A 13200-nucleotide genomic window follows, 5' to 3' on the forward strand; every position below is an offset into this window, starting at 1 on the left:
TTGTTCCTTTGCACATATTTATGCATATCAAACCTCCTGTTTCTGTTGGAGAGGAATCAGTTGCACAAACAGAGAGATGGAGCAGCAGCACATCGTATCTCTGTGATAGAGGAGCTAAAGTCTCCAAGCTGTCAGCTCGTCTTCTCCCGGCACAGTCCTTACCTGATGTGTGATGCAGTATTCATACCCAAGATAAACAAGTGATCCCCACAAAATGAGTTAGAGGGGATGTTAGATAAAGTTCATCCTCTCATTTTTAACAAGTGGCACAGATGATGATAAAGATTTTTTCAGTCCATTAAGCAACATGGGGTTTTTAGTGGGACAATTTTTATAGTTCTTATTTTTTGAATTACTACTTTTGAGCTGTGGGTCTAAATGTGTCCTAATTATAATGTAGGAAGAGGTGTCAGTGTCCTTTCTTGCTAATAGAAATAAGAACAATGCATGCCTTTCCAGCATGCATCGGACACCCCGGACACGTTGCCACTCTGACCCCATTTACACTCACTGATTGTTGTGACATTGCAGCAACCTCACAATCACAAATAATTTATTACTCAAAGTTGCTGTGTCCTGCAGAGAAAATAGTTACAGCAAGTAACAACCTGGAAATGAAGAAATAATTATTTTAACAGGCATTTTTGTGTGCTGGTTAAACAAAGGTGATACAGCTTGGGGAAAAAAGAGTCCGTCTCTCAGGAATACCTCCCTAAATTAGATAAAAGTTTAAGATGTACAGCACTGTGCTGTACAAAAGCTTTAGACACTAAAGATAAAGTAAGGATTCTTTCAAAAATAATGCTATACGTAGTTTTTATTTAGTGGATAACTTCACACAAAGTGCAGTAAAGAGCAAAAACCTAGTAATTATTTGCCTTTAAATCAGCATCAGCTCTCCTCGCTACACCTGCACACAGTTTCTCATCATTCCAAATATGTTGGAGAACCTGCCACAGTTCTTTTGTGGATTTCGGCGGTCACATACCCTCTTTTCCACCAACATTGAACAGTTTCTGTTCTGCCTTGTGCTCATTTTGACAAAATTGAATTGGTTTGGAAACCTAAAAAGTCATTTCCCAGCTGGATTAAAAAAATGCAGTTTTTCCTTGACCTAAACTGTGATGACATCCGTGGGTGTGTCATAATCTACAGGTTGGAAAGAGAAGATGGAGAAGACGAGTTTAACGTCTTCTTATCATTAATATTGCTTGAAACAAATCTTTAATAAAAGAATAAAATCTTCAAGTAATCAATGCGATCTGCCAACTTGCCATTACACCATCACACTGCTGGATGGAACCAAGATCTTAAGAATTCTGAATTGAACCAATTCAAGAACCAGAGCTCATCTGGTGGAAGAGAGTTGGCGGTGTCCCCTTTCTCTTTATGTAATCCCAGACTGACTCTATGATGGGCTCTGTGGGGTCAGACCATCTGCTGCGGGACTTCTTGTTCTTCTTGTCTCTTAACATCATTCTTTATGATTTGGACTGAGTGTTTGGACTCATTGTCCTGCTGCAGAATGAATCTTGGACCGATCAGATGCTTCTCTGATTATGTGACGTAACGGTTAAGCTTCTAAAGTGCCTAAATATTTTTTATAGTTATATTTTTGGCATTGTTATGATAGCCAACAGTAGAGAGATGCCAGGAAATGAGGGGAAGGAGAAATGGATGAATGTAGCTTGTGGTTGGTGCCTTAAGCCTGAAACCACTGGGGGCCCCTTGGCAGATTTTTTAATGTTTAGACAGAGTTGTCTGGCTGCTTCCCCCTGCTTCCAACGAGTGTTTTATGGACCGGGTTTTGCCCAGGGTATCACCTCTCAGGCTACATGCAGTCTGACCTAACTTACTGGCAGGGGTGGTTAGGTGAAAAGCAGTGCCTGCAGACACTACCCAGTGCTGAAAAAGGTACCAACGTTTCTTCTACATGTTTATATGGGTAGAAATCTAAACCAAAAAACAGAAGAATGTTTAATCTGTATTTTGTATAGAACTAAACATGAATAAAAGATCCTAACATTTTCAGAGAACAGATTTTTTTTACTAGAAATGAAGGAAAATAAAATGGATTTGAATCAGTACAAAAGGTCTTTCAGATGACTGACTTTTAAAAAGGCAAACAAATATAATGGACTCGGAGTGAAAAGGCTTTAACCTGCTGCAAGTAGGAAGTACTCCTTTGTCATTTTTAGCCCTGGCCTCCTCAGAGAGTCAGTGCTGTTTCATTTGTTTCAATTGTTTGTCTTTTGACAAATGCATAAATTAGGCACAGATTCATCTATCAGGAGTACAAATTGTGACTTGCAGTTAATATTTATGCATTCACCAACCTTAACTTAATTCAGATGCAGCTAGACGTTACAAGCAGCCTCCTGATAGTATGTAAGGCGTATTATCTGCTTCGTACAGCAAACAGATAAGGCAGCCCCGACATCTTCATTTTCACCTTAAGCTTTTCCAAGTGGTGCAATATTTCATTATGACACGACCTTACAGTTGAGAGTTGTCAAACACTATCTGAAGGTTTGAAACAAATGACTCTATCACAGCATAATAAATGATGCAGCCTTTTCACAGGGCTGCCGTGTCCCACTGTCATTATCGTGCGGCGATTAGCTCGGAAGCCAGAGGTGGCCACGAGAAGGTGTGAGGGAAGAAGGAGAAAAAGTAAAGAGAGAAGAAGGGGAAATTGTCAGAAAAGAGGCTTGAAAACTTAGACAGAGAGGGGCAATAAAAACATATTAAAGGCGTGCACACACACTGACACAAATTTCTCTCTGTATATCTCATTTAATGTCTGAAAGTGAATCTGAAAACGTCACTCCCACTGACTTCAAAGAGCAACACATAAAACTTTAAACCCAGTGGCACATCACATCAGAATGACTTTTAATAATATAAACCTGACTTTTTCACTTCCAATTATTATGTCATTGCATCATACAGTGCAGTCTGAGCAGCTCTTTATGAGAAAACACCTCAATACTCAAAAGCTTTCATACTGTACAGCAGCAGTGGGCAGACTGCAGCTTGTGGACCAAATGTACTTAATGATGATTTGATATTAATCTTGATGTCCTCTTGTTTTTCCTTCAGCGTTGTGTACCGAGGAATGTGCCCATGGACGCTGTGTCTCTCCTGACACCTGCCAGTGTGAGCCTGGCTGGGGAGGACTGGACTGCTCCAGTGGTGAGTACACACTGAGTACACCCTCAGTCATGGAGGTCGCCACAATCTCCAGCACGTAGTGAAAGGGAAACCCCAGAAAAAGTTGATCAAATTATACAACAAACTATACTACTGTTTGTTACTATGATATTACTATGGTTTATGAGAGCAAATCAAACAGCTCTGTGTCCCACTCACTGTTCATCTTATACAATCTGCGTATTCTAAGTCAAGAAAAAAAAAGCCTTTTCACTTCCACTTCATTAGTATACACTAAAGTGAGAAACGGCCACAACGTTTTTACTGTGTTAGCTATGCCATAACATGGTTTTTGAAACATTCTCTACAATTAAATTTTTTGTGATGGCAACTTATTTTTTTAAAGTATAACAGGATTTCCCTGTAAAACAGTGTATATACACATACAAAAATAATCCCTCTCAATCATCACTTATGACCCACTATAAGCTAAAACTAAACTCTGCCTGTATTTCCTTCCTTGTGATTGGGATGTTTCTGAGCTGCAGCCTCTAAAAATGTAGGGATATATATATATATATATATATATATAAGAGCTGTAGGTCTGTGTTTCTGAGGGTGGGGCTGAGCTTCGGCTGCATTCATTAAAAATCTGGTGTTGTGTCAAAGTCTGTTCCCCCCTCCAAAACGTGTTTCCATCCCGCTAGAATGTGAATGGGTCAATGAGACCTGTGGTGTAAAGTGCCTTGAGGGGTCAATATGACTAGAGAAAAGCTGTATAAATGCTATTAAAGCTCTAAACTTCCTCAAACGCATGTTTGGCAGTTCTGCACTGTCATTCCTTGTTACTTATCAGCAGACATAAAAGCTGATGCTGGCAAATATCAGCCGATAATATTGGACATGCTGATTTCTAATTAGTAAGATCACTTTTTTGATCGTTATACCCTGACGACTTCAGGCTTAAGGCAGGGACACACATTAAGGCTGATTATGTTCACAACAGATCAGACCAAGATGTTTCAGTGTTTTTGGCATCCAAGATCGTAAAGTGTGTTTGCTGATGCTTTGTCATTGTAGATTTCAGCTAATCTTGTTGCATCATCATCGCAATTTTCACACCTGTAGTTAGTCAAAAGTAACTGGTGTGTAAGAGCACCTCAGTTTGTCAACAATTACACTCAAACCTGGAGCTGGAGCAACATTCAGTGGTTGGTGACGGGGGCACAGTATAATGATCAGAGAATGGCATTTCAAAGGTCATCTGATGTTAACCTTGAGTGGTGATAAAGAAAACACATTTTCAAAGTGGAGGCCAATCTGCTAATCCATGCAGATACATAATGACAACATTTACTGAGCGAGTGGGACATTATAATGTGCTTGTTCGTTTATTTCTAGTTTGTAGAGCACAAGCTCATTCAAAAGCAATTTATAGTGTTCTACAGAGCAATAAAACAGTAGCAAATATGTTACATGAAATATGTTATAATATTGATACAGACACAACATGCGTGCACATACAGTACCAGTCAAAAGTTTGGACACACCTTCTCATTCAGTGTTTTTTCTTTGTTTTCATTACTTTCTACATTGTAGATTAATATTGAAGACATCAGAACTATGAGGGAACACATACAGAATTCTGTAGTAGACAAAAAAGTGTTAAACAAACCAGAATATATTTTATATAGATTATATAGATTTAGATTCTTCAAAGTAGCCACTTTTTACTTTGATGGCAGCTTTGTAGACTTCTGGTATTCTCTCAGTCAGATTCATGAGATTAGTTTGAAATGGGAAACAAGTCCTATGTTTTGCTGACCAGTCCAGCCAGTTCAAACTCCTCCTAATGCAGACTTTGTCGCTCTGTATACCACATCACCTGACTTCCTCCTTTTCCTCCCATCATAATATCTAGGGTCACTTGCTCAGACGACCTATAGGGTTATTTTTTAGGGGAGGGCAGTCTCAAGCAGATGGATATAAACACACCTCTACATCTGCCTGAGAGAGGGGAGCACATGACTTTTTGTTTGAGGCTGTTATGGTTACTGATCAGCAGCTTGATCAAAGCCCCATCCCCCAAGATATTTAGGTCAGTTTTGTGGCATAGATAAACAAAAACAGTACTGATTGCCCCTTTAAACCTGAAATGAGGCTATTGCATCTCAATATCAATCTCATTTTCACCGCTTGGTTCCACTCCTCAGCTCTTCACCTTTCCCTTGCTGGTGCTGTTGGAGTCCAGTTTAGTACAAACCGTAGGTGTATGTGTGTGCAGTCAGGAGGTGGGTGGGGTGGGGGGGTCGATCTGAGGGGCTATTGACACTTAATGAGTCACACAGCCCCTTTAGCCCCCCTTTGTTATTGGTGTGCTCCAGTCTCCTCACTGTTTACCTGTTTTTATTGCTGCCCAGGGGCCATGGGACTGAGGCCAAACTAAGAAAGGGGTTAGGTAAATCTACCGCCACTTAGACTAAGGGGAAGAGAAGGCTGAAGTATTGACTCTGCAAGTTTGACTGCCTTTAACTTCCTATGCTGCAGTTGTCTGCCTGTCTTTGTTCTTCCCTCCTTCTATTCATCATCCCCCTTTTATTTGCCTCTTATTTATTTTTGCAATAAAGCAAAAACTCTGTTTGCATCAGCCTCACACCTCCTCGCCCTGCAGCTGTTTGACAGGTGAATCTGACGTCCAGAAAATAAATGTAAAAAAACATCTTTTTTTTCCAGTGTCCCATGTTAGATTAATACATCACAGTGTGAAGACTCAGTCCTCACATCCCTACAATGGAATTTGTCATGTGCTCATTACCTGTGGAAAAATGTAATTTGCTATAAAAATGCCACACAGTGAGACTGAATCATCCCTCCCGTGGGGATATTGAGCCGATTCTTACACGGACTGTGTTTTATTCCATGCACGCTCTTACCTGATTGGTTGGAGGAAATGAATCCTGTGGTCTGTAGCAGATTTAAAGTCCCACGTCGTTTTGTTTTCTGATATACTACAGCTCAGGGTGAGAGCAGTGTTTTTCATGATGTTTTGCAAATAACCGTAGTTAAGTTGCAGTGGCATGTATTGAGTGAATTTAAAAGCTTGATGTCTTACGGGCAGCATGGTCACATAAGTGGCTTCTGATTGGTGGATGATACCTTCTCCTCTTAAGTCTAATGAGTAAAGTGGGGCCTCTTCTGGTTTGAATGTTACAAACTGATTCAGCAATTGTTCACAGAGAGAAGTAGGTGCAGAAAAAGTCAAGCTGTATTTATTAGTGACAGGTTATTCAAACCTGACTGCAAAACAAGATAAATTCTTAAAATTCCTCAAGGCCAAGCAGTCAAACAAACTACACATACACCACAACATTAAAACCACCTGCCTTACATTGTGTGGGTCCTTCTTGTGCTGCCAAAACAGCACTGAGCTGGGACCAGTGGGTGGTGGGGTGGGGGTCTCCTTGGGTTTGCTTGTTCCGGATCATCCCACAGATACTGGATCAAATTAGGATCTGGGCAGTCTGGAGGCCAGGTCAACACCTTGGGCCCTTTGTTGTGTTCCTCAAGACATTTCTGAGCAGTTTTTGTGGTGTGGTGGGAGCACTGTCCTGCTGGTGGAGGCCCCTGCCATTGGGGAGTGCTATTGCCATGAGTGGTGCTCGGTGTGCAACAATGTTTAGATGAGTTTTATGTGTCAAAGTAACATCCAGATGGAAGTTAGGACCCAAGGTTTCCCAGCAGAACATTGTATTGTAAGAAGATGATCAGTGTTTTTTCTCACCTCATGAAACCCACTGTACTGACTTCTGTGTATATACAACAGTAGCTGTTAGTAACAAGTGAGGCAAACTTAAAGTGAGGACGCTCTCTGAGTGAGGACGCTGAATAAAAGCAAAGAAGAAGGCTACAGGACTGGCCTTCACATTGTCTTCTACCACAGCTAACCAGATTAGCTGGTGAAACAGTGTATGAGACTCATCTGCCCGCCTTCCCTCTCCAAATTCCAGTCCAGTTGAAGAACTTTGTTGCTCTGCCAGGCAGTATAAATGGCTTTGGCAGAAGTGGGGTGAAGCAATGAGAGAAAGACAAGGAAGTGACGACAAAGACGAGAGACGAGGCGTAGGAACAGGAAGAAGGAGAAGTGGTAGATAAGGACAACTGATGATGAAAATTATCATGTAATGATGGTGGTTATGATGAGAAAGATTATCAAGAGGAAGAAGGATCAGATAAATTGAAAGAACATTGCAAAGAAGCAATATGATTAAAATTCAAGAATTAAGCAGAGAGGCAAGTTGCTACCCAAGCAATTTAAGCAGTGAATCATTATGATCAGCAGTGATTACTTCTGTGTCTTCAGACTTTTATGAATTTCAGGTGGTGAAGGTGATGAAGTTGTGTTAATAATGTTAGTATTTATTAGCCAGGTGGTTTTAATGTTGTGGCTGATTGTTGTAGGTGTATAAATACAGTACATGTATGTTCACAACAGTATGATGGGAGCAGAATTTTTTCATGTGACGTATTTGTGCCTTTTATCTTGTTTGATTCCTGTGAACTGAAGGCAGTGCCTTTTCAACTCAGGCTGTACCTAAATAAACCACACCTGAAAATGTGTCGACTTACAACAGAGCTCTGCTGTGGCTTTATGTGGCGGTGCTCAAGCTTCTTTATAAAACCCCGATCCTCTGCCCATATTTAGCTCGGCCATAAGTGATGAATTGGGCACAGGTCTCCATTTGTTGCTGTGGAAACGGACAATGCCCTAACAACACATTAACATGCTTCTCACTGTGCGCTACCAGCAGCCTTTGAGATGGCAGAAAAATACTTTTATTGTTGGTCTCTCATATAATGGACAGTAAAGCACAGAGAGAGGAACTGGGCATCATCTTTAAAGGAGCTGTTTGTGTTTGCTATTGCTACATAGCCAATGTTACCATTAGCAACTGTTTACTTACCAATCTAGAGGAAAAGTTGCCAGTTTTGCATCAAACTTCATTCCTTTACTCGCTGAGAGCTGTCTCCAGAGGAGGAAAGCAACGCCAATGTTTTGCTTCTAGTTCAGTCACGTCTTTCCTTCTATTAAAGTTAGCATGCTAAACAGCTAGACAGAGAAAACCTATAAATAGCTCATTTAAAATAGCAAACGTGGTAGAAAACCTAAACCTGAGAGAATGTGTTAATCCTGGTGTGTGTGGCACCCAGTGAGCCTCTCATTTTACCTTCTGTGTTTTACTCAGTTTTTACTTAGCTGCTATAAATATTATAATATGTCAAGGTCGAGTTGGTCCAGTGTGGATTGCTGAGATGACACCGTGACTGTCAGTGGCCAGCGTGGGCGCTCGCTTGCTCGCTCACTACTGTGCCCAGACAAGCCATTTATCAGAGCTGGACCCATGCAGATGAAGGAGACACACATAAATACACACACACACACATAGAGGCAAGTAAGCTCACAAACAAGCAGAGCAGGAGGTGGGCAGACACACTCTCATAGAGTTTTCTACAGTGATGTATTTGCCTCTCTTTGCTGCTTTCTCCCCATAAGAGCCAAGTTTCATGCGATTTTTCTTGCTGGCATCCATGTTAAGGAAAGCTTGTCAAGGTGTGCAACAACATAATGCAGCCTGTGCTTTCCCTCAGCTGTTGTTCTCTCTTCTTGCTCCTCTGTTTGTCTCTTGTGTGCCTCTCTGCTTATCTCCTGGTGCCACTCTTCTTTTCGACTGTACAAAATCCATACAGATCCATCGCAGTGCAACTCTGCCTCAGCTGCTTCTGCTTGTGATTTCTGTTTGCTCGCATGTTTTTTCCCTGACACTCAGCAGGTCCATACAAGGACTTTTTACTCGCCAATTTTATTCATCATGATATGTTTCCATAGTGGACAGTGTTGTCATTTTTTCATGCTGAGTGTAGAGTAAATAAGTTCAACTGCTGCACTACCAACATCACAAACACAGATTATAGCCGTTGTATTCTTTGCATGTAGGACTCCAAGGGTCAAATTCACAGCGTTCAGACAATAGATTAAACACATACACTACTAAAATATTCATCAATGCTTTTTGACAGGCACTGGCTGCCAGGCCAACTCTTGATTATAAGGCAGGACATTCCTCTAAATCCATATCGATTGACATCAGGAGCCTTGCAGTCACACATCAAACTCTGTTTCTCTTGTTTTTTAGTGCTAATGAAGAAGAAAGCAACAATTAAACAAAAGTTTAATTCTACAACTTCAAATTCTCATGTTTCTGAACTCTGTGTGTGCTGAACTGTAACTTGGCTCCTTTAACATGCAGCTGAGGTGTAAAATTATTACCTAGCGACAAAGCTGTGAGATGACAATGACTGCAGTGACACTAGTAGATTGAACAGTGCAGCGACTGGCTAGGTTGATTAAACTGAGATGATCATTCACAAGATGATTAACTTATGTAACAAGCCCCAACAGGATTTATTCGCTGATATTAAAGGAGAAGCTAGTGATTTTCTCAGTGTCAACAAATCCCACGAAAAGACCAAAACCAACAATGAATGTCTCTTATTAATATTAGTATTGTACAAATCCTCTGAGCTATAGTGCTCCATTGTTTGCAAAATCTGTCAAAAGGACATCAGTGAGCCACACTGTTACACTGGGTGACATGTTTCTTCATCACCATGAACACACACACTGTAATTATTTTAACACAACATCCTGCTTCCCAAATTAATTTTGGTTAATTGGTTAATCCACCACTGAAAATAGTCCCCAACAAATGCACTATTTCCTCCTGTTTGAGTAACGTTTGATTAAATCTACAGTAAGCGGCTGCTCTACAGAATTACAGAGCCTTTTTGAAAGTGGTGCTATAGATCATTTAAAATCTATGTACTCAGTAAGTGTAAATCATCTTGTAGCTGAGTTACACAAACAGGTTATGGAGGTAAGACAGACATCAACACTGAGCAGCCTGTGGAAGCCTAGTATTCATGCTAAAAGATGTTTTGACCTCTTACTAGACCATGCAGTGGGTGTCAGGCTGTCTCATCAGGAATCTACTGGGCCCTCTGAAACTAGCCTCTAACCTTGACCTCAAGCTGCCTTTAAATCCTTCTCTCACCCAATAACAGAGCAGGATCTCTGCGGCTCAAGCCAACATTATAGACCCTTTTAGGTCTATAATGTCGAGGTCACAGTTACATCACAGTGTTAGTTGGAAGCAAAACGAGGGAAAAGGTTAGCTGAAATGAAATGAGTGCACACAAATTAGGTAAATAAGAAATGAAATATTTAGTGTTCTCAATTAAAAAAAAAAAAAAAAAAAAAAAAAAAAAAAAGAAGAAGAAAGTTTCACTCAGGGATGGGAGGTCACGTTGGGGGCAGGAACACTGTATTCATCCTAAAATAGTTACTCTCCTATTCAGTCAGAGCATTTTTTATTCTTGTACAGTCTTGTACATGACTATGTCTGGCCTGTAATACTGTCAGATTGTTGATCCATTGCGTTAGCGTGTGCGGGTTGGTAAACTTGCATTTTCTTCAGCAGTTGCTGAAAAACAAGCCAACAGTGTTAGTGTTAGCTAATGTGTCTTTTTGCCTCCAGCTAAGCTCCACCCACAAAAAATGTTGTCCATGTTTATATGCAGTCGATGTCCCTGCCTTTCGATATCCACCAGTCTTACAAATAGCCTCGAGTTATACCAGTAACTTACCACCCCTTTATCTAACATTTAAACTGAAATTATGATTAAATAATAACCGTAGCTCGATGTCCACTTCACTTGACATGATTCAGTTGTCATCATGACATAATTATATATGTGAAAACTACCTGATAACTAGGCAAATACATTCAGCAACGAAAGCTGAGATATTTGGTCGAAAGCTCAGAAAAAGCTGGTAAATTGACCCTGAATTAAGATTAGTTGTCAAATTCAAGTTTATTTATAACCTGTATTGATCGACGCTGTTTATTTGACATATTATTATGATCTTACTTTGTGTTTTCTTGTATAATTATTGAGTGTATTTTGTTCAGTTTTACATGTGTTTAGATGTTTGTCCAAATGAAGATGCGAGTTCTTTGTTTTTCAGTTATTTTCTTTATTTCTTTTGAAGACCCCAATGGAAAGCTTAATCATCAACATCAATCAGAAACATTTGCACAGGAGAACGTGCTCCCTGGCTACTTCTTGTCTTTTGCTATATAGATTGCTTGAGGAAAACACTTCGTTTGTGAGATATTACCAAGTAAATAACTCATAAGAGGAAGTACAGCAGCAGGTGTAAGAGGTTAAGTTCTTTGTAAGACGTCGGGAGTAAGACGAGGAAACTGAGGTGTGATTTGGTGGGAGTGAGAGTAAGGTAGGGCAGAGACGGACGTGACATGTTTCTTGAAGAGATGAGTTTTCAATCCCCGCTGGTACATAGGCAGTGACTATGCAGTCCTGAATGGGATGGGAAGGTCATCCCTCCTTTGGGAGACAAGAGGGAATAAAGTCGAGGGCGCCTGAAGGCAATTCACCGTAGGAAAGGAGGAACTAAGCTCCTGGTATGAGCTGATAGGCTGCTATAGACTCAATAAGAGACTAAAACCCCTGGGAAGAGTGTGCAGTGTGGCCTTTCATGAGGATTACTTCTATTACAATTAGACACCGGGGCTCACTCACCTGTTATTTAGTGCCTTTATCTGGAAGGTTGCCAAGTTCAAGGACTACAGAAGTAGACCCCCCCTGGTGTGTTAAAGTCTGCAGGATGTTTTGATACATTTACTTAAACTGAAAAGCTGCATGAAACTTTGGACTGAACACTGCTGTGAGCAAACATTAGTGGAATTAATTATGAGATGGGAGCAGATTCCTGGTCTCTTTATAGTCGCTGCTTTCATGACCAAACAAATGCTTGTGTCACCTCACAACTTCTACAAGGTCACGTGTGAAAAACACAGCTGACTGTCACGCCGCTGATCCTATACAGACCATTACAATCCAAGCCAATGGAGTGTGTCATTTTTCATAGCAAACTGAGCATTTGGCCTGTGCTAATGCACCAATTTCAGACTTGTTTTGAATATATTTCTTCCCAGCTCTTTATCCTTACCCACAGTTTGCGAAGTTTCGGGTCCAAAATATATTTTTCCTTGTGTCCTTTTGAGCTATCTACTTTGAAACAGAGGTAGAAAAGCAGACAGCAGGCAGAAGCAATCTGATGTTTAATAAATTATGCTCTTTTCTGTATATTTTTAAGCAAGTATTGTTTACCTCATATTCAGCTCTGTTGTTATTTGATTTCTTATTGCACTTTCTGCACTTTTGTCACTCATGTCAGACATAAGTTTACAGAATAATAATCAGTTATTACATTACTCTGGATGTGTTCCCCAGTCTCTCTCTTGCTTTGTCCCCCATCTACCTCAATCTCCTCCTTGTTAATCACAAAATGAAAGTGTGAACTCATTCATTCATGAATTGAATTGAATGCTCTTTATTGTCATTATACTGAAAATACGACAAGATTCATTCAAAAATAAAAAAGAGTTACTTCTGAACATAATCCAGCCAGCAATTCTGTTCCCTGCAAAATTTATTTGCTGTACAGAAGCATATCATTTCTAGGAGACATTGATTAACATTAACGTGTCACCTAGAAGAAGCTTAAGTTAATGAATTAATATTGTATTGATAATGTTCAGAAATACGTAGCTAATAAAAATATTTTTGAGTTGTACCTGTGGCCTAAGGAACAAACCATGTGGAGACGATGTTCCCCATCTTCCATGTTCCAACTCCACTATCTCTCTCCCAACATCTCCACTGTCATATAAAGCCAAATGCCAAAAAATTATGTAAAACAAATGTTTAAAACAAAATTGATTACACAGTGCATTTTTTGATGAGGGAGTCATTTCCCGAGGGGGCAGGCAGTCACATTAAAAGATACTTTAATTCTTCCGCTCTTTGTTTTACATTACATTCAAGACCCAGTCCTCCAGTCAAAGCCTCTGAGTTATAGATGGGATATTAGCATTTTGGCTTTTATTTCTGCTGTATTTACAGCAA

The 13200-nt window shown here is 40.2% G+C and overlaps 1 protein-coding gene across 1 annotated transcript in view; it reads left to right on the forward strand.

Annotated features, from left to right (window-relative positions):
- LOC108894325 (multiple epidermal growth factor-like domains protein 11) overlaps positions 1–13200 on the forward strand; it is a 114517-nt gene that overhangs the window by 40650 nt on the left and 60667 nt on the right. Inside the window, exon 7 of the mRNA XM_018692969.2 lies at positions 3103–3195. Within this exon, the coding sequence (XP_018548485.1) occupies positions 3103–3195 (93 nt within the window). The remainder of the gene's footprint in view (positions 1–3102; positions 3196–13200) is intronic.

This window comes from Lates calcarifer, linkage group LG2 (assembly GCF_001640805.2).
Source record: "Lates calcarifer isolate ASB-BC8 linkage group LG2, TLL_Latcal_v3, whole genome shotgun sequence".
Taxonomy (NCBI): Eukaryota; Metazoa; Chordata; class Actinopteri; family Centropomidae; genus Lates; species Lates calcarifer.